This window comes from Acomys minous (genome assembly GCF_964271855.1).
Source record: "Acomys minous genome assembly, chromosome: 4".
Lineage (NCBI taxonomy): Eukaryota > Metazoa > Chordata > Mammalia > Rodentia > Muridae > Acomys > Acomys minous.
In genome coordinates this window covers 63,291,991-63,318,752 of record NC_140486.1, presented here as the reverse complement: position 1 = coordinate 63,318,752, position 26,762 = coordinate 63,291,991, and the positions used below count along the sequence as shown (strand labels likewise).

Below are 26,762 nucleotides of genomic sequence, written 5' to 3'. Positions count from 1 at the left end.
TCTGCTCTTCGTACCCTGTCTCACTTCTCTCTGGCTTATGAATCCCGAGTCTAGTCAGGATCTTCCATACACAGTCAGCTCAGAAGTGGCAACTATACTTATCTGTGGCTTTTAGAAATGCCAGTAGTGATTATCGTTAAAAAAAAAAAAATTCCAAGTGGGTAAAAGAAAATAGGAGGCGGTGACCGACAGATGCATTTTTCCCCTTGTGATGTATTCCAAGTGTTAGTATCTTGCGGTGCTTCTTGGTATGTCTTAGAGGACCTGTCCTTGCTTCCATCTGTGGGCTCCTACAGATGGGACGCATGTCACTCTCCATGCTCCGGGAGGGCAGGGTTAGGTCTTTTCTCAGCCTTGGGTCTGACATACAGCAGGTGCTCCCAAGGCCAATCCTTGCTCTAAGGGAGGCTCTAGGACTCCAATCAAAATACGTACTTGCCATGGCAAGCTATCTTTATTCTCAAGGGAAGGGAATTTTTCTTAGGACAGGTTAGGCTTTTAAGGAGTTAGTTCCCCTCACGGAGGGCCTCTTTCTGAAGCAGACTTCTCGTGAGTCTTGGGTGCGAGAGGGTAGGGCGGAAGCGGCAGCCTCATCAGCGACTCCTGACGCACTCCAGTTTGCCCATTCTGTGGAGGATTCCTTTTGCTTGCAGTGTAGTATTTACATTTGGGATGCATATTAGGGAGGGATAAAAGCTGTTCCGTCCTATTAGTGAGACCAGAGATGAGAGATGAGACTGGGTATCAGTTCACCGTAACTCTAGATCACAAGATGGAATTAACTAGCTCTCCAAAATAATGACACGCTTCATGTGGCTGCAAACCCTGAACTGTGGGGGTCTTGCCTTTAACAGTTATTTCTCATTTTTTTTTTTGGTGGACAGGAAGACATGATAAAATATGGTCATGCCTTCAGGATATACTGAGTCCTGGTGGCCAAACAATCTCACCCGAGGAGCCTGGGTATGTGCATCTTGCTAACAGGATGTCTGCCAACTTAGCGTCTGGGGAGAGACTCGGCGACTGTTTGGAGGGTACATTGCTCAGAAAAGATTGGAACTCTTTAAGGCTATATGCCTTCAAACAGTCAGGAGCAAGGGAGTGATGGGATAGCCTGGGGGTATTTATTCGCATTTAGCAAAATTCTGGACATGTCCTGGAATTCTAAGAATAACAGTATGATGATTACAATAATAGTTACTATTATTATTATTATTATTTTTTTCTTTAAGAGTAGAAAGAAGAGGTCTATGGAATTAGCAAGTGCTCCTCATGGTATTTTAGGAATCGGTGTAGAGATATGGTATACACACTAGAGAGGTGGTCTGCCTGAGCCATGAGGGTTCCTAACACACGCGGCATGCTGACAAGACCTCACCTGTGAGGGAAAATGCCTTTCAGATCTCTCTTTGGGGCACATGGGAGGAAAGGGTGTGGTTCCTAAGCAGCTGCCATTTCCCCAAATGCCAGCTCGGATATGCAAGAACCAGCCCTCCCACAGGCTTAAAAACCACATTAAACTCATCAACAGACTTTTTCCTGATTGCTTCTGAGTTGTCAGGGATGGAGCCTAGGAGGCCGAGCGTCAAAGTTCAGCTTCCAAGACTCCTTGGAAACATTCCGCCGACTGTTCATGAGAGAATCCACTCAGCTAAAGGCCTGGAAACCTCAGTGAATATTAACAAGTGGAAAGATGGGATCTAAAATACCAGATTAAGAATTACATTAAAACATATCTGCGTGTACTGCATACACACATGCACACACACGCTCTTCTTCTTTTCATCCCCCCACCCCTCTGCCCAATACAACTAGCAGCAGTTACAGATCAAATGGATTGGTCATGATTTACGTCATCAGATATCCTCCATTGAAACATGATTTTGATCCATCCAAAATGATTTTTGGAAAAATGCCTTTTGATTAAAAAAAAAAAAAACTCCACCAAGCATAGAACGGTAAGGTGTCATTTCACACCACCAACACAGTCAGGCATAAGAGCAAAACAACCGTCATGAAGCGAAGGGAGCTGCAGGCTACAATCAGCTGGCCACCGCCGACTCCCCGAGGAAGCAAACTGCTCACAAGTGTTAGCGTCCTTCGGCTTTGGCTCTTTTGTAATAAATACCATGCCTTTGAGAAGACCTACTCGGGTAAGAGCGAGTTCTCTGGATATGACTTTAGTTCTTTTTAGCAGCTGTTGAACGTTGAGTGACGTACAAGGCACACCTCTAAGTGTTCTGTATAGCATCTTTATTGATGTACAAAATAGCCTGTTCACCATTCAGAAACGGAATCTGCATAGTAAGACTTTCTCTTATCTCTATTTACAGAGAAGGTTTCTTTTTTTGTCTTTTTTTTTTTTTTAGTGCAAAAAAAAATCTGTGTCCTAGCCCACCCTTTCTAGCACACGTCTTGCCGCTCTGTGTCCTGCCCGCTGGGGCCTTTTTGCCTATATCTTGGGCCTCCAGCCATTAATAAACTGCATTATTTTCTTCACCTGCAGTTTGCTTAGTTTAAAATCCTCTGAGAGGATTTCTTCTGTTAACTGAACAAGCAAATTCCCATCGATCTTTTCAGTGACAAAGAAGGCTATGACGTCTTCAGACAAACCAATGAACCGTAAGGACTTGGACACTTCCTCTATGGAGAGTCCTGATAGGTCGGCGGGAGGCTGCCACGGGGAACCGTCCCCACAGGACCTGGGGGCCAACTGGAGGTGGAGCGGAGATGAGAAAGGGTAAGAGACGGAGAAGATGTCCTGCATGCCCTTTTTGACAAAATACTGGTCCTCGGAGAGGTCCAACGACCCTGCCGTGGGGTCCTCCTCAGCACCGTCAATTTTCAGAGGCAAGGGAGATGCTTCAGGGGTGGCTTTCTGCTCTGCTGGCTTTGGGGCCCTTGGGGGTAAGGCAGGGCAGGAGACGCTCTGCTTGGTCACGCCTGCTGCAAGGGAGTTGTCCTTGGAGTTCTCCAGGGAGTAGCTGGCGGACTTGGGGCAACTGGAGATAGCGCTGCTGCTGAACTCGGCAGAGGCCGTGCTGGGCGGGCTGCTCGGGAGCTCGAAGCAGCCATCGGCATCAAAAGGGTCTGGGCAGTTTCTCTTTGGTGTGCCAGGTGTCTTCTGTCTGGGGTAGCTGTAGCTCCTGCTTGGATCGAGTAGAAAGTCACTCCTTGTCTGCTTCTCCGCTGCTCCCGAGTAATGGTTGGGCCACGAGAGGCGCGAGGCCAGAGCTTCGGCAGAAGGACTTCCAAACGGGGATGTGGGGTCGGCAGAGTCACTGTTCACTCGGTTGCATGGGTAGCAGGAAACAGGGGCGCTGTCAGGAGGACTTGTGTCACTTTGAGGGATGCTGCTTAAAAAGCAAACAAACACAGAAAAGGCCATTAGTCAAAAATAATATAACCCTAGCCCTTGGGAGGTAGACTTCTGTGAGTTTCAGGCCAGCCTGGTCGACATAGTGAGACCCTGTCTACAAAGTCAAACCCCAAGCCTTTCCTTATTATTATCCAGATTCTTTTATTTTCTTTCTTTCTTTCTTTTTTTTTAAAAAGATTTATTTATGTATATGAGTATACTGTCTTCATGCACACCAGTAGAGGGCATCAGATCCTATTACAGATGGTTGTGAGCTACCAAAGTGGTTGTTAGGAATTGAACTCAGGACCTTTGGAAGAGCAGACAGTGCTCTTAACTGCTGAGCCATCTTTCCAGCCCCGCAGAGATAATTTCTAAGGGGAAATATATATATATATACACACACACATACACACACACACACACACACACATACATACATACATACATACATATATACATACATATATGTATCTTAAATTCATATTATTTCTAAGGAGAAATATATATAGATAAAAGTAATATATGTACATACATAAATATGTATATATGTATATTTGAGCTAGTAAGAAACCATGCTTTGGGCTTACACTGAAAAATAACGTCTGCAGTGGACAAGGGTCAGAGACAGAGTGGTGACAGGCAGCTCATATGTGCATGAAGAAACAATGATGTAGCCTTCAACACTGTCTATAACTCTGAGTCGTCCTCAGTGTCTGTCAGGAAGAAATGCTTCCAATGAAACCTTGGCCTCGGTTTGTCAACAGTAGAGTTATATACCTAGCATAAGAACTTTAATGTCCAGAGGACAAAAACAAAACAAAACAAAACAAAACAAAACAAAATGCCTGCAAAGACTTCACACTTCAAGGGCACAGGCTAGGGTGCTTTCATCCTGGGGCTGCCGTATTTTCACATCACAAGACTGACAGTGGAACCAGACTATGCCGAAAGGTGGGAGGACAGGGTGATAGGGCACAGGCAGGCCGTCATCTCAGGAAATGGCAGAAGAAATGGGCCCTTCATTTTGCAGAACTTAAGTGTTTTCTGAGAGACATGGGGCTGTTCTGCTTCTTTAGGCAAAGGACAGTTAGGTTACCTGGAGACAGAGTTCCTTAAAATGATTCACTTTTGTCAACAGTGAAGCAGGCTGTGTCTCAGAAGAGCTCAGCGTTGTGCAGAGACCCAGGCAGGAGGGTCTTTGTAGCCACAGCCAAGAAGGGATCCCTGTGGGGTTCAAGTTCCGAGCAGGGGGGCTGGGGAGAAGCCTCTGAGTTTGAGGTCTTTGGTAGAACATGCTTGTGTCAGAGGCGAAAAGAGCCGGAGCTGGCTTTTGAGAAGCAATTGCAGCCCACACCACTGCTTCTAAGAGGAGGAGCCTTTCTTGGCTCCTTGAGGCATTTTTCTAGCTCTTCTATGCAAGGTCAAAATGAGCACGGGCCCAGTGATGATCTTCCTATACAATTATGTGTAAAAAGGCCCTGCTGCTGGGCGTTGAAGAGGCTGGGTGCCCTGGGTTCCGATGGGAGGAACTTACATGTTATGCAGCCCTGAGGAATAGTAGGACAGGGTGGGGCTGGGGGAGCGAGTCTGCGGCCGGACAGGTTTGACTGTGCGAGGAGGGACGGACGGACTTGTGGACAGAGGCTTTGCGCTCCGGGGTGGAACAGGTGGGGCGTTCAGGAGTCGGCATTCTTCCCTGACCTGGTGCGGAAAAAGAACACTCCAGGTTAGTAACGTACTGACACGACTAAGGCAGGGGGTACCCCCACGTACCCCCACGACTGGGGGATGGGGGTGGGGAGGTGAGGCTGAGATTGGAGAACACAGCTCCAGCTTGCAGGTTGGTATTTGTAGTATTAAATAAAGTACTGAACAGTAAAAATAGTGTGTGAGCAAGACACACACACACACACACACACACACACACACACACACACACCTACCACAAACTGCTGCTGGGAACAGATTGATCTGGAAGGAAGCTGTGTGGTAAAGGTCAGCTTCTGTGGAGCCATAGCAAGGCATGGGAATACAACAAGCTTCAGAGATGCAAGGACGCATGGAGCAGACGTGGGGTGGGGGGGGCAGTGAGGGTGTCAGCTATGACAGGCTCCGCCTGTCCCATTTCCTGAATGCAATCCAATTTGGCCCAAACTTTTGGAAACGTGGTCTTTAGCTGATTTTGTGTGTGCACGCACATGCTCGGATGTGCATGGGCTCCTGTGAGCTGTTCCACGGCGCCTGTTCGGAGGTCAGAGGGCAGTTATGGGAGTCACTTTTCTGCTTTGGCCACGTGGTCCTGGAGGTTAAGAGAGGGCCTTCTGCAGGGTGAGAGCTCTGCTGGCACTTGTCTGGTGTCCCTCAAAGCCAGTGTGTGTGGATTAACAGCGACCTTGTTCAGATACATATTTGAACTTTGGAGATGTGGGCTGGGGCCTGAGAGTTGGCATTTCCTATCTCTTTATTATGACGCTGAATGCAGGGTGCTGTATAAGCCGGGCAGATATTCTGGCTCCTGAGTAGATGGCCAGCCCTTTCAGAAGTTGTTCTTTGAAGCCAGACAAGGTGGTGTGTGTCTGTAACAGCAGCACGCAGAAGGCTAAAGCAGGAGGAAGGTCATGAGTCTCAGGCTAGCCTGGGCTAAATAGTAAGGGCCTATGTCAAGCAGGCTTCCTGCTAATTTTTCTTTTTCTTTTCTTTCTTTCTGGGTAGCTGGGATCACAGACAGGAGTTACGATGTATGGCTGAGTCTGCGTTTCTTACAAGCTCCAAGGTGAATGTTATGCCATGGGTCCAGGGACCACACAGTTGGAGAGGAAGCGCTCCGATTCCAAAGGAGAACTTTTACTGATAAAAAGCTAGCCTGGTCAGATGACCTCCACTCATCTCCACATTGGAGGTGATCTGGGTGACCCAGGATGCCCCGGGGCTTCAGCAGGTGACTGTCCTGACCCAAGCTGGCTATCCAGCCCCAGTAGCTTTCCCCCATACCATCTTTTCCCTGAGGTCACAATTTGGCTTGCCCTTCTCCATGTTAGGCAGCAGGGGGCACTTGATGCCTGGTTGTCTAGTCCACCCCAGCTGTGGTGGCCTATTTGGGACTCTATTAAAAACGCTGAGTTCCCCTTATTGGTAGCCTGCTATCCTTCCTCTGAGTGCCACCAAGTCTCCCCCTCCAGGGGTCATGGTCAAATATGAGGCACTAGAATACGTGTGAAAGTCATACCCCACTCTCCACTCTACTGTGGAGAGTGTCCTGATCATTGGCTAGATCTGGGTAGGGGTTTAAAGTTTACGGCCTGTATTGTCCTTGGCTGGTGCCTTAGTTTAAGCGGGACCCCTTGGCCCAAATCTGCCTATCATAATGTTCTACTTGTAGGTTTCTAGGACCCTCTGTATCCTTCTACTTTGCTATTCTCCAATGCTTCTCTCATCTAGAGTCCCAATAGGATGTCCTCCCCTCTGTCCCAGTTTCCTGGTAAGTGAAGGCTTTTGTGGGAGGGAGGGAAGAATGGGAGGATACAAGGGATGAGATAACCACTGAGATGTAACAAGAATAAATTAATAAAAAAATACAAGCAATTTTAAGATTGTTTTCAAAGAAAATTGCAAAAATGATTGTTAATGGACAACAACTAACCTGAAGAAGAACTAGGTTTAATGAATGCATGAAACAGAACTCAACATATGCATAAAAGATATTCAAAAACAACAACAACAACAAAAACGCTGAGTTCTAGTATCTGTCCCAATTCCCTACTGGGTTGAGTCCCTCAGCTGGACTCAGGGCGAAAAGCTGCGAGTTGTATGGAAGAGTTGGGGGCTATGGGGGGGGGGTTACGACAGGGGAAGGGGAGGTTGTCAGGAGCTCCACAAGGAGACTATGAAGACTGGCGGATCCAGACCCAGGGTGACCTGCACAAACTGATGCACCAACTAAGGACATTCATTGCAGGCAGAGGACCTAGACCCCCTGCTCAGATCTAGTCACATGAGGAAGGGACAAGGGACTGGGCGGGGGGGGGGGGGGGTACTGCCTGTGACATGAACTCTGGTGCCTGGTACCTGGGATTTGATCACTGCCCCTTGGTGGGGAGGCCTTGTGGGAACACAGTGGAAGGGAACGCAGGCTACCCAAGATGAGACCTGATAGGCTTTGGTCAGATGGTGGGGGAGAGGACTCCCTTCCCCCATCAGAGGTCTAGGGGAGGGGAACAGAGCGGAAAAGGGAGGGAGGGTGGGAATGGGAAGATCAGAATGAGGGGATTACAGTGGGGATGTAATGTGAATAAATTATAATAATAAAAACATACAAAATTTAAAAAAAATGCTGAGTTCTGTGCTATCCCCACCCATTTTCAGGCTGTGTTCCCTGCATTTCTCTCACTCTTTTCCTCAACACCTTGTTGTAGAGACAACAGAGGAGCAAGTGCCTACCAGCTTTGGTGATGAGGATGCTGAAGATGAAATGAACAGGCATATTTGATACATGCACAGACTTCCTTCACTGACTACATATTGGGCCTCCAACTGGAATCCCAGGCCTGATTCACTTGCCAAAGAAAATCAGCCAGAAAAGGAAGCCATATGCTCATGACCAGTGCCTTGACCTTGATCTAAGTGAGACGGAAGTAATCTTATTTTTTAAAAAATCTTTTATGTAGCCCACGCTGGCCTTTGAACTTGGTATGCAGTGTGTGTGTGTGTGTGTGTGTGTGTGTGTGTGTGTGTGTGTGTGTGACCTTGAATCCGTCTGCCTTCACCTCCCAAACGCTGGGATTACAGGTATGCCCTACCACACCCATTGGGAGTGACTTAAAGAGCATCATTCCCTGTATTTCGCAGGAGCCCAAGGATCTCCAGCCCTGGCACCGAGTTGGGAAGGAGAGGGCACATCATTCAGGCAGCTCTGCGAGTTACAGCTAAACACTTGGGCAGGAGCCTCCCTCCTGACCGGCTAGAGCGAGCTTTCCGTTTTGGAGCCTTTGAAACAGAGAGGCTCTCTTTGCATCAGATACAGAGCGCTACAGAAAACCACAGCTGGTCACAGTGCAGAGAACGACCGACCACATAGGGGGTGCATCGCAAGGGATACAGCAACACCGCAACTCCTGCACCTAAGGCTCATGCCTCACGACATAGTTGGGAAGAGGCAGTGGGAAGAGTCTGCTGTGAGATTTTCTCCTAGAAATGGCAGGGAAGCTACCCCATGATACCACAACAATATGGCTGCCTATAGAAGACCTGAGCAAGGACACCAGCAACAGACAGGCTAAAGTGAGGGGGCGGATATTATGGGGTCCTGCCTTTATACAAAGGACTCCAGGCACCTGGGGGTGGGAGTATTCTTTCCCCGGGGAGAAGCCCCCTAATTGATTATCTGGTATTGGGTCAGCTCAGAGGTCATGGTCACACGCAAGCAACATGAGAAGTAACCAGCAGGGTGCATTTATATATTTATGCATCTTTATATATTTGTGATAATAATAACTATAGACAAAGAGGCCATGAATTTGAGAGGGAATGGGAGGTTTGGAAGAAGAAAAAGGAATAGAGAGAAACAATTACACTTTTACTTTTTATTACATTTATTTTATTTACTTGTGTTTTGCCTTCGTGTATATGCTTGGTACCTGTAAAAGTAGGAAGAGGGCATCGAATCCCCTGGAACTCGAGTTATGGATGGCTCTGAACCACTATGTGGGTACTGGGAATCGAACCTGGGTCTTCTTCAAGAGCAGTGAGTGCTCTTAACCTCTGATCTTTCTCTTCAGCCCCATACTTATATTTTAATAAAAAATGTAATGTAAAAATTAAAAGGTGGGCCACGTGTGGTGATATACATTTCGATTCCAGTATTTGAAGGTAGAAGCAGGTGGATTGCTGTGAGTTTGGTTACACAGCGATTTCCAGGCTAGCTAGGGCCACATAGTGAGACCACGTGTCAACACTCCCCCTATAAAACAGGAGGCAGTGGTGGGTAACTACAGAAAGACAACCCATAAACAGTTGGAGCCTTCTTTTCTTAAGAGTTGAGTGGTTAACGTTTTAATTTTTAAAATAAATTATTTTTTCTCAATATGAGAATTAAGTGGAGGTGAAGAAAAAAGAGACCAGTGACGAATTCACTTTAGAGTATCCTACATCTTAGAATCATTAGGTATGATGCTTCATTAGGAATGCGTCAATGGCAGTGTGCTGAGATGCCCAGTACAATGCGCATCTCACCTAAAAAAAACCCTTAATATTGGAACTCAAAAGAGCAGCCACATGCAGCTGAATGTGACCTGAGGGTGTCTCCTCTTCCTGTTCTTATGGCCAAAGGCACCTGGGGCTGTCTGGACAGCATCTTCACAGCTAGGAGTCCAGAAGGGCTTCTCACAGATAGGGTGGAGGTGGCCAGTGAAAAGAAGCATTTGTGGATGTCAGGTCCTGGTATGTGTGGGGGACGCTGCAGTTAACAGTATTTACAGCTAAACCTCAAAATGAAATGTGAGACACAGGCGGCGGTGGGGCCCTCCACAGGGCTCCCGAAAGGAGTCTGGGTCTGATTCAGTTTAACATGAAAAGAACAAGCTTCCTTAAAATGTCCTTTGGAAAAATGGTAGTATTAAAAGCTACAACTCATCCTCCACAGGGATTGCAAGCATCTTTCTGCAGAGAGAGGGAGAGCATGAGGGTCTTGTTGTCGCAGGCGGGCGGGAAGGGCAGTCCTTGGTGGCTGGTAAGCCGCAGCCCCACAGCGCTGTGGCTGGGCACTTTCAATTTGGGTTGCAGCTGTGGCTTCTCTGATGGTCTTATTTCACGGCATATTATGGGAAGGATTACACGCTTTGGTGGGATGTGCACATTCTGGCACCTGGAAGTTATAAATAGTGAGGGTTGGTTGTGCCTCTTATTTCTCTTCTCACCTCGTACGGTCTCTCACGCCAGTGGTCATCCTACTCTTCTCGGCTTCTTGATTTGATTCAAGCCAAGATATTTATATGTGAGAAGAAGGTACTTGTGTTGTAAAATGAATTTTATCTGACGATAGAAGGCAACTGACGGGGTAGGATGGGTCAAGCAGCCTATTTCCTGCTTTCTCTCACATTCAATTTCAGTTTTAGGTGCTCCATGTCTAGCCCATTCCTTCTGGAAGTCTCTGCATGTGGCTTTCATTGTGTTCTTGCCCAGTGGATGGAGGACAGCCTTGTCTGGACTTCCACTGCAGCCTTTGCAGACTAGCTTTGACCCATCATCTCCCTTCTGTCCCCTCCACCCTGCTGTTCCTCCTCCTCCACAACAGTGGGTCTGATTGGTAGATCCACTGCAGCTCAAAGCTCCTGCGCTTTCCTACCTCTCCTATGGTTTAGTTCCTTGTGGCTTCATCTGTTACCTGACTGTTCCCACTGCCTAGTCCTAAAGGCCACATGTCCTCCTAAAGGCCACATGTCCTGTCTAGGCACCAGGATGGATCACTGGTTCTGAACTAGCCTACCACGCACTCTGTTATAGCTATTTACCATCCATGCATTGTTAATCAGATCAAGAGTGAAATGGAATGGACCAATGTCACTGCCAGTACTCTCCAGTGCATACAGAGCTTTGGCATCTGTCTCGTCTGTCAGGAAGATGTCACACAGAACTTCAGGTGAGACTTAACTGATCAACAGGTTAGTTTTTTTTTTTTTCAAAGTAAAAACATACGTAACAAAAAACGCACTACTTTAAAATTTAAACCATGCATATCTTTTATATTCTAATGTGGAAATTCGTATCGTTAAGTCATGTGGGCTGGGCATAAGTTTCTGTGGCGCCTGGCATGTAGAGCACCATACCTTCACCACCATACTTGATATAGAGTGAATTGGGGTGAAAAGGCAGTGACTAAATTCTTCTACTCACATAGTTTGAATTGTTAGCATTCGCCCTCCCAGCAATCCCTATTTCCAAGTAAGCATGTAATACACCATTCTGTGCCGGGTAGGAGAGGGTGGCCTGGCTTATTTTCAGTATTTGAAGCTGGACTTCAACTGGCAACAGGGAACAAACACTGCCCTTGGGCTACCTGAGGGACAACACTCTGTTTTAAGGTGAATGTGGCCATCCATCAGGTTGTGGGTGACTTTTGCCCATCTGTAGGCAATGTCTGGATGTTCAGAGAGGCTCCTAGCACCAGCCTCCTACTGTTTAAGAAAAAGCCAGAGGACACAATATGGATCCAGGCGACAGTGTGAGAGCTGGCTCCTGTTTACACCCGGAGCCTTGCCACCTTCATTTCCAGTCTTTCCTCCTCTGACATCTCAGTATCTTACCAAATATATGTCACGAATAGTATTGTGTCACTAGTTCTTGATATTTACCTAGATGACGGCTAGGGCTAAATATAGAGTTAATTTAGAGGAAGGTGGAGATAGTGAGCTGTTCTTTCAGAGCCTATGTGTCACTGGGAGCTATATTCAGTTACCTGCCATCCAACCCAAGGAAAACATCTAATCATGAGAATTCGAAGAAAATTGTAACAGGTGCCTATCCTGGGTGTTAACAGATAGGACACAGGGCCGTCTATCCTCACAGTTTCTGAGTCTAATGACTCTTTCCCCACATATTGCTAACTTCATTTTTCTATTTAGAAGTTCAAATACATGTACAGTATCTATCATTGCCGTTGGGTTGAGTATAAAAAAATATGTAACTCCCAGAGTTAGTTGTGAGGAAGGGAAACAAATACAAGTAAGATAAAAATTGGTAAGTGTATCAACTGAAGTTTGTGCAGAGGTTTGTGGGAACACTATGAATTTATTCAAGATGGCAGGGGAATACATTCATAGGAGGCTTTAGTGAGGAAGTCTTGGAGAGGCAGGATTAATAGTGTGATAAAGGCTTAGAAGGCATGATGCTAGGTACCTGGTGCATGTAACATCCACATCTAACATCTGGCAAGCACAGTGATGCTCTGGTCCAGGAGGGTGGATGATGAGACAGACATCATCAGAATGGCTAAGATCAAAATTCAAGCGACACTACATGCTGGCGAGGATGTGGGGAGAGAGGAACACTCCTTCATTGCTGGTGGGAATGCAAACTAGTACAGCCACTTTGGAAATCTATCTGGTGCTATCTCAGAAAAATGGGAATAGGGCTTCCTCAAGACCCAGCTATTCCACTCCTTGGAATATACCCAGAAGATGCTCCAGCACACAACAAGAAAATTTGCTCAACCATGTTCATAGCAGCCTTATTCATAATAGCCAGATCATGGAAACAGCCTAAGTGTCCCTCAATAGAAGAATGGATAAAGAAGCTGTGGTACATATACACTATGAATATTACTCAGCTATTAAAAACAAGGAATTCGTGAAATTTGTGGATAAATGGATTGAGCTAGAAATGATCATGAGTGAGTTAACCCAGAAGCAAAAAGACTCAAATAGTATATACTCACTTATATCTGCATATTAGCCCAAGGGGCATGTCCCACGAAAGCCTTCACTTACCAGGAAACTGGGACAGAGGGGAGGACATCCTATTAGGACTCTAGATGAGAGAAGCATGGGAGAAAGGCAAAGTAGAAGGATCCAGAGGGTCCTAGAAACCTACAAGTAGAATATTATGATAGGCAGATTTGGGCCCAGGGGTCCCGCTCAAACTAAGGCACCAGCCAAGGACAATACAGGTGGTAAACTTTGAACCCCTACCGAGATCTAGCCAATGGACAGAACATTCTCCACAGTAGAGTGGAGAGTGGGATATGACTTTCTCACATACTCTGGTGCCTCACCTTTGACTATGTCCCCTGGAGGGGGAGACCTGGTGGCACTCAGAGGAAGGACAGCAGGTTACCAAGAAGAGACTTGATACCCTATGAGCATATACAGGGGGAGGTAATCCCCCTCAGGAACAGTCATAGGGGAGGGGAATAAGGGGAAAAGAGGAGGGAGCGAAGAATGGGAGGATACAAGGGATGGGATAACCATTGAGATGTAACAAGAATAAATTAATAAAGGAAAAAAAAGTGGAAAAAAATACCATGAATTAGAGACTGAAACTCAGAAGCAGAGGGCTGGGAGAAACCATGGCATTCAAGGCTGAAAATACTGCTTGGGCTAGACTCTGTACTCACTGATGGATGCTCAAGTTCTGCTGGCACTGAGATACCACATGAGAAGTGAAGAAGGCTCCGCCCTCAAGGGAAGGACAGAAGAGGAGAGAAGCAAGTGACTGCACTGTACCATCCACAGAGAAGAATCATGGAAAGATGGAATGAGGAAAGCCAAGAGAGGAAGACGGCAGATAGAGGATGCAGTGTGAAGACGTAGAAGTACCCCAGTGAGAAGATAAGGCTACCAGGAAGCCATGAGAATGTGGAAGCAAGGCCACCATATGGGCGGTCAGTGGTCATTGGCCAGCTTAGCAAATGAGGCTTGAGTGCTGTGAAACGCACACAAGGTGGATTTCAACGAGTGGAAGCCAGAAGGAGAGGACATAGTGGAGTCAACGAAATACACCACTTGCTTCTGGTGACGGACAGAAAGGAAGATGTGGGCGACACTTATTAGAAAGGGGCTCTGGATGGGAGGAAGGATAGTTTTTCTTTTTGAATGGAAAGAAACTTGAGAAATGTGCCTGGGCATGTCACATGCACCCGTGGGAATGTAGAACTTTTCCTAAGAGGATGCACGGGAGAATGAGCACATATGCTCACTGCTGTCTGCCTCTGCCATGCCACGGTGGCCACATCACACTAGAGAAACAATGCATGCTAACTTACGCCCAATCAGCTAGTGTGCGGATAAAAGGCACCTACAGAGTGGAGGGCTCCAAGTTTTGTGTAAATGCAGTCATGAGGAAGGAAGTCAGACACTACTTCAATCGCTGGGCTGAAATCAAGTGCATTATGGGATGGGCCTATTTCCTTGACTTCTCATGATGGCTTGGAAGGTTAAGCTTGATCTCCTGCCTCTCAGGAATGGGTGTTTAGTCCTCTCTGCCTTTCAAAACTGCCGCTGCTGCAGCTCTGTTTATCTGAGAATATCTACCCAAGAACAGGAGAAAGGACCAAGCATTTGGGAGGAAATGGGGGACATTTTTCTTTCCTTGAAATATTCACGTTAAAAATAACTTGTGAGAATTTAATTGAACAAAGTAGGTTCCTGCATGGTTGGAAAATATAGATGTTTATGCAACAAAAACTGAAGTCTTACATATAATTGCGTTATTTTATACATGGTATGAAAGTTTTTTTTCTCCTACTCCATATTTCTAGGATTAAAAGATTATGAAACAACCTGGTGATAGTGCAGGTCTTTAATCCCAGTACCTGGGAGGCAGAGGCAAGAGGATCTCTGTGAGTTTTAGGCCAGCCTGGTCTACAGAATTAGTTCCAGGACAGCCAAAGCTACACAGAGAAACCCTGTCTCGAAAAAACAAACACAACAGCAACAAAACAAAACAAAAAACCCAAAGATAAAAAGTCACCCCGATTGTCTATGGGTGTGCGTATGTGTGAGACTTTGGTTGGATGACATTTCTTAGGAAGCCTTTGTTTTTTGACACTCTGTAACTCCCTGCTCTTATTCTGGGATAGAAATAATACTCCTTTGCTAACTGACCAATGGGATAGCTTAAGAAAACAAATCATGTCAGCATGTTGCAGTCTTTGCCTACCATCCTTTACATATGCTTTGGGGGGAAAAACTCAATTTCATAGCAGTGGCTGCTCAGCCCTTAAGAGGAGAGAGTGATCTTGAGACAACTGCTGATGGTCGCTCCTCCTCATGGGAGTTGGCTCCTCCCCTTCCCAACCTGGCATCATAAAGATGGCTCCTCTACCGTCAACCTTAGTAAGAACTTACTACTCTGACAATGAACGGGCTTTACTCCTTGTTTGACCTTCTAAGGTCCCCTCCTGCCCTATAGGCCCTGAGTATGCTGATGAAGTATCTTCCAACACCCCTGGCCTGGCCAATGGTACAGGGCCACACAAGCCTTGCCCTAGAGACCCTGGCTGCCTCCCCAGGGGCATAAGTACGCCCTTCCCCCTCAATAAACTGAACCAGTTCTCTGAAACTGTTCCCAGGTGTGTTCATTGCCAGCACAGTCATCGACTGAGACCCTGCACTGCACTCACCCGCACCAGGGTTAAGCTTCCCTCCCTCCTGTCCAGCTTGGTGCACAACTCCCAGGGGGAAGTCACAGGGTGCTATAAATCTACCACACGCAGGTGCCCAGGTGCGGTGGTGATGGGGGTGGGGATGGGGGAGGGGAGGATGGTCACAATCTGTTGCAAAGATAACCTGCCTGGATCTGGGAAGGATCACCAAGGAGACTCTTGATTCCTCTCCTGGGTCTGTGTCTTTTGTTTCCATACTGACAACAATTCAGAAAATAAAAATGTTAGCAGTGAGGGTGATCTAGGATTGGACTCACCTTCATCCTAAGTGTCTTTCTCTAAAAGAGCCAAATTCAGCACAATGCTGGCGATCCAAAGAAAGGAGTTTTGTAACTCTGCTGCCTTGAACTTTGCAACCTTGCCTTCCCTGCGTGCTCGCTGGCCTGTATTTTACATTTCTTCCCACACTCCCTCTACCAGATAACCAAATCATTACGGCCTTAAGACATCTTATTTATAAAGAGGCTTTTATACAGAGAGTTCACAACCCTGTCACGTAGCCATAAGTGGGTATTTTAGACAGACAGAAGTGCAACTTTCATCATATCGAAGTGCAATGAATGAATTTCCACTGGATAACTACTGAAGGCCAGCTCACAGTCTACACCCCAATGGGGTGCCTTATTATTTTCCTTCATCTCATTGTATATTGATAATGAGGACCTAAGACCTACTGGGAGACCTACTGGGAAAAGGTCTGCAATATTCAAGCCCCAGGCAAGAGGGAGCTGCAGTCGCTCAGCTGGAGGTAAGAAGGGCAAATGGCTCTGAAAAGAAGCTTTGTTTAGGATTTAGGGTGCCACTGGGGTCTAGGATAAAGACTTTCCTGAGAAAGGAGTCTTACATATGACATATATCATTGCATTGCACGCAACCTTCTTGTCAGTGTGACTTTCCACAGTGGCACTTGAATGCATGTCTGAAACAAGACTTACCCACTACAGTATTATAATTATCTTTATTAGCAGTCACTGACAGTTGCAGTGGACATAGGAGGAAAAAAAGTGTCTTGGCTTAGAAAATTTCATTTAAAAACAACCTACCTGAAATGGAAGGCAATTAGCTTTAGAATTACCAAAACAACATACTAATTTAGTCGTCATTTCAATTAATGAATGAAAGCCCAGGTATGGCTTGCTTACAAAGTAGTCCTCAAAAGTTGTAATTAAAATGAATTAAGTGCCAAATGTTCTAGGGGACCTCATTAATTAGTGGAATCTTGAATGGAGGCTATTGTAGAACAGTTAGCGTGATGCAAATTATTACTTCCATGCATTGTTTTTTTCCTGGCTGGAGACTGAAAACCAGGGCCTCCTGTACACTAGGCAAGCATTTCAGTACTGAGCTGTAAGATCACCAAGCTCACCATTACGTTTTAATGACATCAACACATCTGGTGTCTTTAAGAAAATCTGCCTTTTAATGCCTTGTCTAATATTAACATACTTTAAAAATTAAAAAACGTAGTATTGTTTGTGTGTGAGTGTGGGTGCACACCCACCACAGAGAGCATGAGGAAGTCGCAGGGACACTTATGAGCGAGTCGGTTCTCTCTTCCTACCATGAGCTCTGGGAACTGACCTCAGGTTGCTGGCTTGCATGGGAAGCACTGCCAGTCCTCTCACTGGCCCCTATAGCTCATAAAGGGGAAAGAAGACAAAGATAAAATGAGAGAATTGAGGTTGAATTATTTTTCATGATCACTTTAGGTTACAAACTAACATGTTTATAGTGCTTTCTTAACCTGGGTAGTTATGAGTACATCCTAATTCTGTTGGAGGCGGGGAGGTTGGTGGTGGCCCGTGTGATAAGGTTGCACCAAGGGAAAGGAGATTACACCTCAGCTTTGGGACAGCTATGCAGGTGGGGCTGGGAGTATGAGTCCTCGAAACTTGTTCACAGGCACACTTCTTACAAGCACCTGCAAGCTCTTCATACCCCTTAATTTCCCCTTGAAATGACATTTGCTCCTGGGATCCTCAGAGTACCAAGCAAAAGTGCGCAACTTACTATCTGGTTTATGATAGCGCATAATTTATGATGACTCTGTTGCCGAGTAATTACGGTAGACACCCTGGGAAGTAGGCATTCTCATAGGCAGGTTAAAATACCGCTCTATTTTTAGATCTAATGTGTTCTTGCGTGAGGGGGAGCACCTCCTGTGGACGCTGACCTGCCTTTCTGGATTTGGCTGTGGAGGTGCACATGTGCACATCCGGCCTCCTGACCCTTCAGAGGGGCTTTACTTCCTCTTTCTGCCCATTGGTCAAGGAAGGATGGGGCAGGGCATAGAACCTCAGCTTTCAACTCAGCTTTAAGTCTCTCACTGCAGTCCTTAGGAGCTTTGTTAGTCCTGCCCTCTAACGATGAGTGACTTCATTCTCATCCTTTAGCTCAGCCCTCATATGCTGCCAACTGCAGCTGCGGGGGCCGCCAGCCCGTCTGAGATGTTAGCATCACTTTCTATCTGGCTGCAAGCAGGAGTCCATCCCACGTACAATTACCGCTACTCTTTACGTTGGATGTTTACTAAGTGCTCAGGAGCCGTGCCAAGCTCTTTGTATAACACAATAACACAGTGAAGAACTTATCACTCCCCTGGGGACGGACTCAGGGAGGCTTGATAGTTCCCCCAAGTGAGAGGATGCTGGTCCATGTGGGGCTCTCAGGCACGACTACTTCTATCTCATGGTGTGGAGATCAGTGGTAGTCTGAGTTCCCCTGGAGGGGAAAGGACTTTGTCAAGTCCCTCCTGCAATGAGGCCCCGTCAAGCCAGCTCTCAATCCATCATCGTTGTGGTGGGCTTATCAGTGATGGGCTGCCCACCTTCATGATGAGAGACCCCACTCTTCATCCTACAGCTCAGTCCTCACACCTTGTCTCTTAGCAGCTGCGAGAGCATCCTGTCTCTCAGAAAGGCTGACAGATTCACAGATGCTGCAGTAAAACTGGGTGAGATCAGTGGCTTCAATCCAGAGCTCATTTTGAGTTTTCCTTTCACCAGTGTTACAGATTGGGCAGTGCCAGCAACCAGCTAAGGGTGACTGTACAGATGGAAGATACTGGTCCAAGACAGGATGCTGCCGCCCAAATGGCTTTAGAAGGGTGAGATCCAGAGATGCCACTGGTTGCTTCCACGCTAGGGACTGAATGAGGCTTCGTGCATGCTAGGTAAGCTCTCTGCCTCCAAGTGTCACACCCCCAGTCTTATCCTATGCTTCACTGGTACTTTTTTCACTTGAAATTTTGCTATCTTCTTCTAAAAATTTTTATGCTATGTATTCACCATGCCTAGCACATGCAATAGCACTACATAAGGTCACTTTCATATAAGTGCATACTGTATTCTGAGCATATACTCTTTATCTCTCTCATTCTTTTTTTTTTCCACTCTTGGTAGTCTTCTTGGTCCCCTTAAATAGTTCCACTTATACTTTCATTACACACACACACACACACACACACACACACTCACACACACACACACACACACATACACTTTTATGATTTATAAAAAAAAACCCTGGGAACCTCAAATATCAGAAAACATGCTGTTTTTTATGAGACCAGGTAATTCCCTTAATATAATGTCCAGTTATAGCAATTTTTCCTGCAAATGACATCTTTGTTCTTCATAGCTGTGCAGATTTCCAGTGCATACAGACAGCACACTTTCCTTCTCTTCCCTTCCACTGTTGGACACCTGGGCTGTTCCTGTGACCTGGCTTCTGTCAACAGTGCTATGGTAAACACTGATGTACAGGGCTCTCTGTGATATATTGACTCAGACTCCTTCGGGTAAACACCAGGCCCTGCGCTTGTGAGAGAAACTAGGTGTGGGAGGGGGCCGGGGAAGGAAGGCACAGGCAGACAGAGACAGAGGAGTTCTTGAAGACTGTCATTTGTCAAGTGTCTGGGTAAATGTTTTAGAAATATTAGGGGATTGGAGCATGGCTCAGCGGTTAAGAGTACTGGCTGCTCTTCCGGAGGACCAAAGTTCAATTCCAAGATAGCACATGGCGGCTCACAGCTGGCTGCAATTCCAGTTCTAGGTGATCTGCTATCCTCACACAGAAATGAATCAAGTCAAAACAGCAATGTACAAAAAATAAAATTAAATAAATTATTAAAAAAATTAGCCAGTAGCCAGAAATAAAAACAAAGAATAGAGGCCCACAATGCTATGAAATGAAGAATGAGTTCATTATAAACATATGGATCTACATAACAGGAACTGCCAGGTTACCATGGTGCAGAAATTCTTGCAAAATTTACAAAAAATTGCATTTATTTATTTAATACATGTGTGTGCACACACGTAAGAACACACATGCCATGATGAGAGTGTGAGGGTCAGATGACTCACAGGTATTGGTTATCCTGCCCTACCATGTGGGACTCAGCTCTGGAGCTCAGTTGTCCAGCTTGGTGGCAACACCTCTTGCCTGCTCTCCTTGAAAACTTTGAAAGTGACAAGGGCTTGCTAGTGAGCTTGGGCTCTGCTGCAATAAGGGACAAAAGTGGCAGAGTCCCTTCTCCCCTAGACACCTCCACTTTGCTTTCCCTCCGAGACACTTCTGTCAGGAGTGCTCTCTTATGCCACTGAGGTGAATTGCAACATGTTAAAAAAAAAAAACAAAAACCCTGAGAACTTGTCAGATCTGATCAGGCAGCAAACTGTCTATGTCATCTTCTCATTTGGGAAGGGAAGCTGATAACCTGCGCTCCTGGTATACTCGGGTAATGAATTTTACTCTTTCTCAAGTCCCTGATGGGGTTGAAGACCAGATAGTTTAGTTTTACAATTAAGCTTAGTTGTTTTGGGGTTAAGATGTTTTTAGGTCTAGATAAAGGTTTTTAGGTTGATAGGGATGAGATATTAATTTATATTCAGAACTTTAGACGCACTAAGATAGGAAAGATGTTTTCTTCAAGGCTGCCAAATACAAATAGCCAAAGCACTATGAATGTAACATTTATATCATTCCTGATTGCTTCATGGTTCTTCTTGCTGTTGGTAGTTTATTGTACATATGTGTAATAATATAAATGTGTATGTAAACAAAGAAAAAAACCCTGAGAAGCCATCTTTACAGAGGCAATATGATTATGGTATAATTCTAGGCAGCCATGCCTGCTTCCTTTCTGGGGCACACACTCTTTTTTTGACCATTCTGTCATCCTAGCAGTTCCCAGTGGGGACAGTCAACTTTCTAGATAAGTGTTCTACTGGCTTTGGCTATGGTTTGAATGAGACGTGTCTCCTGCAGAACATGTGTTTGCACATTTGGTTCCCAGCTGGCAGAGCTGTTGTGGGATGTGATGGAACCCTCAGGAGGCGGGGCTTAGTTGGAAAACGTTGACAATTGGAGGTGGGCCCTTCCTGCCACTCTGCTTCTCTATGTCAGTGATTGGGTGGGAAGGATGCCAGGCACAGGCCATCACTCTTCCAACACTCCTAACTACCCAAGGCAGAACTGTGATTTAGTTCTATGGGAACACTTGAATTTATATCCCATTAAAGCTCCTGTTTGAAAATTATAAGCTGAAGCCACATCTAACCGTCATGACATTCTCTGGTCCCCCCCCCACACACTAAAAATGGAAAATTCATTTCATGGTTACAGAACTAATAAAAAATGGCTTCATTTAAAATATCCAGCTCTTCCTTTGAGAGTAAATGGTTTTCAGGTGTTTATAGCACGTCCTTTGTGTTTATAGTGTCTTATAACTCTGGGCAGGCTGAGAGGAGTCTCTTATGTCATGAGAAACTACTGCGTAGACTGAGGCCGAGGTCTTTCTCTGTGGCATTTGCTTTTAGTTTCAAATTTAAGTCTGATGTTTTTCTTTTAGAACCAAGGTCAAGATGGGATGACAGCAGAGTCATTTTCTTTTTAAAATTATTGTAAATACCATTAAGTTAAAATGTTTTGCCTAAAATATGCTGTTAAGTATTATGCAAATGACTTAACAGATTGATGAAACAAAAACTGCAGTTTAAAAATGGTGTGCATGAACAAAAAATATCTTGTTAGCTACCCTGTTTACAAATTCTGAGTGGCCTCAGATCAGTCACATTACAAGGAACTTTGAGAAAAGTCAGTCACAGCAGCCACTAATATCACAATGCAATCTTGCAAAGACCCACTCAACCTCACAGATGGCATCTCAGGCTCCTCTCCAGGAATATTTGTGAGAAGCATGTGTAGGTCAGGTATGAAGAAATCCTGAGATAACCAAAGTTGATCACAAGAAACACATGATATTTGGGGAAATACGCTGAAACATAAAACAAAACAAAACAATAGTAACATTTCCTTCCCTCCAAAAAGCAAAAACAAACAAACAAACCCGATTCTCAGTCTTCTATAGTAGGACCCAGTCATACTCATGATGGGATGTCCTAATACTGACATTCACGTTCATCTCTTACCAGCCACCAAAGAGCAACAACAATAAAAACCAAGCGATGGTAAGTTTCCACTCCCCTAGATCTGGTTGCGTAAGTGAACCTAGGTATGATCATCTCCACCAGTCAATCAGCAAACACAAGAGCCACTGAAAGCCAGGCGGGTCAAAGTTCAATAGGAAAGACTCAGGGGGTGTCCCTGAGAAAGATCAAGGTCGCGCATGACGTCACATCAAACACACTGCTGAGTTCTGACATCACTAAGGGTACCTAGAGCTTGCCAGGAAGGGTGCCCTGCACTTGTTACTTATTTGCTTTTTGAACACCCTTAGGGAACCTTGGACATGAATATAAATAAGGTCTAGGGACCTCAAGTCATCAAGAATTCTGCAAACTGTCTAGGATCTCTTATTGAGTACAGCTGTTTCTCTGCACCTGTGCCTGAAGGTCCCTGGAAGGTTCTGTAGGAAGCAAAGCACAGTCTAGTTCTATAGGATCTGGGAAGCCAAAGGGGTGGGGTCCTCTCTTGGGAAACCTTTGTAGTAGCAAGGGCCCCCATCCCTCCATTTGTGATAGCCAATCAGACGCCTGGAATGATCTACTGCCAGTACTCGGGCTGTCCAGATCTTGGTTCCAGCCTTTTGGACTGCCCTTTATGCATTCTACGCAGCCTCTCCAGGCAACTCCACAGAACAGTGTGCTTAGGCCATCCCAGGAGCCACATCCTTACTCTTGGGATGCCCCTCCCCCAATCTCTCTCTGCTTTTTAATTCAAGCACATTCTCCGGCCTCATTTAAAATGCCAGTATCTCCATTAAAGCTCCTCTCAGTCACCCTCCACTAGGAGTTTCTCTGTTCTCTGAATTGCCACACATACTGCCTGTCTCTTCTACTGTTCCTCATCTCTTAGCCTGGGCATCTCTTTTCGTTTGTTACCTTCTACACAGAACTGAATGATCCCAGGTCCACAGTCCTGGTCTTCCTGATGTCTGACTTCTAGCGGCTGTCCCATAATGTCATAGGTTTCAAAGTAGACTCTTTACAGCTCTAGGGTCTCAGTGAGGTGCCCAAAAGTCCAGATAGTGGGGATGGGTGTGGGAGGGGTGCAAGTAAAGTCTGCCTCTTCATTGCATTTCTCTTGTTTTTGAAAATATTTAACAAAATATTATTCTATTTTTTATTTTTCTGTGTGAAAGCAATTGTGTGTGTATGTGTGCAATCGTGTGTCTGTGCCCATGTAGGCCCAATGGGTATTGGGTTCCCTGGAGCTGGAGTTACAGACAGTTGTGAGCTGCCTGACACTGGTGCTGGGAACTGAATTCGGGTCCTCTGCAAGAGCCCAAACATTTTTAATCTCTGAGCTTTCTCTCCTGTAAAAATAAATTCTGCTACAGATAGAAACAAACAAACAAACAAACAAACAGTGTAAAGATGGTAACTGGTGCCTCTGTGACTCTCAAGACAGAAATAGACGCAAAAGTCAGAGTGAACACTGAAGGTACAGAATGCCTCTCCACCAAAGATGGCAGTGAGAAGAAAGGTCCTTTCTGTTTGTGCGGACTTTTTATTTTTGCGGGGATGCTGGGCCACATGCATGCCAAGAATGGGCACCGGGGCTAAAGTTACAACCCCAGTCCCTGTACCAATGTGTTTACACTAAAACTTGACAGACACCTCATCAAGCTCCGAGTTACGGTCTGCAGAGAGATAACTACGTGGCACTTGGTTCTGAGGCCACCCCCATGCTCGGGTCTCAGTATAGTTTGAGGGATGCAGGAGAGTTACTGGAGATGCTGAGGCCTCGCTGGCCCTGCTTCCTAACTCAAGCACAGAGGACGCAGTTCCTTCACTAAAGCACTGGTCTCTGCCCTGTTTTGCAGGCCAACAGTGCACTTTCTCTTGCTTCCTCTTCTCCTCTCTCCACCCCTACTTTGTCAGTAAATACTGCTGGTTGAGCTACAAACCATTTTCTGAAGCTCATTCCTTTTGGCCCCCCATCACTGCTGCAGCTTAGACACTGTCATTTCGACCTCTGTCATGACTGCTCCTTCCCTGGCCACCTCCTGACCCCCGCCTCTTCCCTGTAATTTGTTTTCTAGGCAATAGCAAATCAAGCTTAAAGATCACTGCCCGTTAGAAGCTCTCACAGGTTCTCACGCAATGAAGTACAACTCTCACTTGCCAACTGAAATAACTGGGCTAGCATCCACTCTTCACTCCAGATTACGCACCCTTATTCATTCTGATAATCTTTAATTGGGAAGTGTTTTTGCTTTTTAAGAAAATAAACGAGTCTCTGACTGGGCAGAGACAAGAAACACTGGCACACCATTCGCACACAGGAGTGACTTACAGCTTCAGATTTGGGAGGCACTGGAGGTGGAGGTAGGGTGATTTCTGAAGACTTCATTGTGGTTCCCGGGGTTGCAGGAGCAGGAAGAGAAGTTGTACATTTGGATCGCGTGGAGCCTCTCAAGGGGTCACACCTGCTCTTCTCACTGAGCGACCGAGTGAGAGGCTGGCGGCTCGCCTTGCCGTCCTCCAACCACAGCTCTTCATAGGGAACTTCTGACTTCCCAGGGATGCCGGCCGACTCATCATTAGCTTCCGGGAAAAGGTAGTCGCTCCCACTGTCACCAGAGTCTTGATAGGGAAGGATGTCATGAGGAAACGGGGCCCACTCTCCCCCAAGGTCCCTGCAGCCATGGAGGTTCACCTCGCTGTTGCCATGGAGATTGTTGCCATAGACACAGACCGAGAGGCGGTGGAAGGACTGGGTGAGCTCGTCGCGGGCATAGCTGAGGGAATTGGGTAAATGGTTGTGGCCGGAGCAACGGCCCTTTTTGGGGCTCTTGCAGTCTTCATTCCAGTCCGTTTTCACATCGCGGACAGCCCGTGAATACTCATCGATGTCAAACTGCTCTTGGCAGATGCCCAGCCAGTGGTGGACCAGGGCTTCTGGCCACGCCTCTCCCTTCACCAGGTGCTCCGGGAGGCTGAACTTGGGGACAGTCAAGTGCAAAGGGAAATGCATGGGGAGGATCTTGTTGTTGCGCAGCACACAGCAAACCACCACGGTCTTGGTCTGGATGTTCACAAACTTGTAGCGGTGTCCCTCGCGGATGAAGTGCAGGTCATAGGGGTTTCTGGGCGGCGGACTGGGCACGGTCACATTGACGGGGAGCCTAGTCTTCTCCACGATGTTTCGGATGGTGTGTTCCCCTTCCTGCATCTGGAGCTCCAGGGGACTTCGGGTGCTAAACCTGCCCTTGCACTGGAATGGAAGGCTGATACTCTCGTTGGTCCGGTGGTTCATGCAAATGAGGCACGGCATTTTGCCTTTCCCGAGCTTGCTGATGGAATTGAGTTTCCCAATCTTTTTGAAGATGGTGTTGAGCCGAGACTTCTCCTTGAAGGTCTTTGCATAAAGGATCTCCGCCTGGCCCATCAGGGTGAGTTCATCCCCAGTGCACAGGGTGATGTTGTACACTTCTGTGTCTTCGTTACCGTCACCTGACGCAACCTATGACACGATAAACCGAATCACACGTTAGTGAAGACAAACACACGCATGTGCGTGAGCGCTGGGCTTCCCTTTAACTCTGAATGTGAAGGATCCACTTTTATTCATGTGGCTAACAAAAGCCAGCTCTACTTGTCACATATACTTTGCCTTGGAGAGGAGCGCTGGTGAACGGTGCAGAAAGATTTCTCGTTTTAAAATAATGGTTTATTCTTTGACAGTTTCACACATGTCTATAATGTATTTTTATCAGAATCACCTCCGTTTTCCTCTCGCAGTCCCCCTCACTCTCTATAGAACCCTTCTCTCCCAATATGCTCCCTTCTACTTTTTTCATCTTTTTAATTTTTTGAATAACATACTGAGTTAATTGGGCTTGCTTGCGTGTGAATGAGTTGTGGGGTCATTTACTGGGTCATGGATGACTTACCTACCAGTGGTCACCAGACCCCTCCCTTAGCAGCCATGGACTATTGATAGCTCCTTAGCCAAAGGGAAAAAAAACCTTTCATATAAGACAATATTAATTTATACTTTTAGTTTATTTATTTTTTAAATTTTCATCTTTATGAGATACAGCCTCACATAATTGGGGCTGGCCTCAAACTCACCAGGTAGCTGACGCCAGCTGCTACTGTCTCCCAAGTGCCAGGGTTAGGTGTGGGCTTTTACACTGGATTACTAAAACAGGTTTAACCCTATAAACACAGAGACCTACTTGGTGGATAATTAGTTTAGAGTAGTAAGATTATCCTTTTGACATTATAAATAATGTTTTCATAAACACTGAAGAATTTTTCTTTTTGCTATTTAAATTTTTATTCAAGTTTTGCCGTTTTAAATAAATTCCTAATTAATAAATTTTTAAATATTGGAACTGAAATAAAAGATTTAAAATATGTGTGTGGTGCTACATATTGAACCTGATCATTGAGGAAGCCAGTCAAGTCATCTACCACCGAACTATACATCAAGCCTCTAAAATGCTTTATTCCTCTATTTAAAAATGATTATGCAAAGTATTCGTGTTCACTGGTGGAAATATAAAATATAAAAATAACATGAACCTATATTACTTCCCTACTTCCCTACTGCATATCATGTCAAAATCTTATATAAATAAAAAAAACCAAAATGGCTTGTGTCAGTTATTTCAGATATGTAAATCCACACTCTCACTGGAGTTTTCAACTGTAAGCCCTCCCCTGCCCCTGTATAAACTTCCCCAATAATATTATTCTCGTGTACCTATTACACAAAGATGGGCTTTACTTTGTTTTGACCACTTCCTTTTTGTTAAGAAAAACGAGTTTT

General features: G+C 45.7%; 1 protein-coding gene across 6 annotated transcripts in view; it reads right to left on the bottom strand.

Annotated features, from left to right (window-relative positions):
* Window positions 1–2,339: 2,339 nt before the first annotated feature.
* GAREM1 (GRB2 associated regulator of MAPK1 subtype 1) overlaps window positions 2,340–26,762 on the bottom strand; it is a 176,715-nt gene continuing 152,292 nt past the window's right edge. For 5 of the 6 annotated variants that reach the window (XM_084780630.1, XM_084780627.1, XM_084780629.1 and 2 more), the window contains 3 exons: window positions 24,279–25,448; window positions 4,896–5,062; window positions 2,340–3,356 (listed from right to left, as the gene is read on the bottom strand). In XM_084780630.1, coding sequence (XP_084636756.1) covers window positions 2,453–3,356; window positions 4,896–5,062; window positions 24,279–25,448 — 2,241 coding nt within the window. In that variant the 3' untranslated portion in view covers window positions 2,340–2,452. The remainder of the gene's footprint in view (window positions 3,357–4,895; window positions 5,063–24,278; window positions 25,449–26,762) is intronic. The other variant, XM_084780628.1, reaches the window with a different exon arrangement.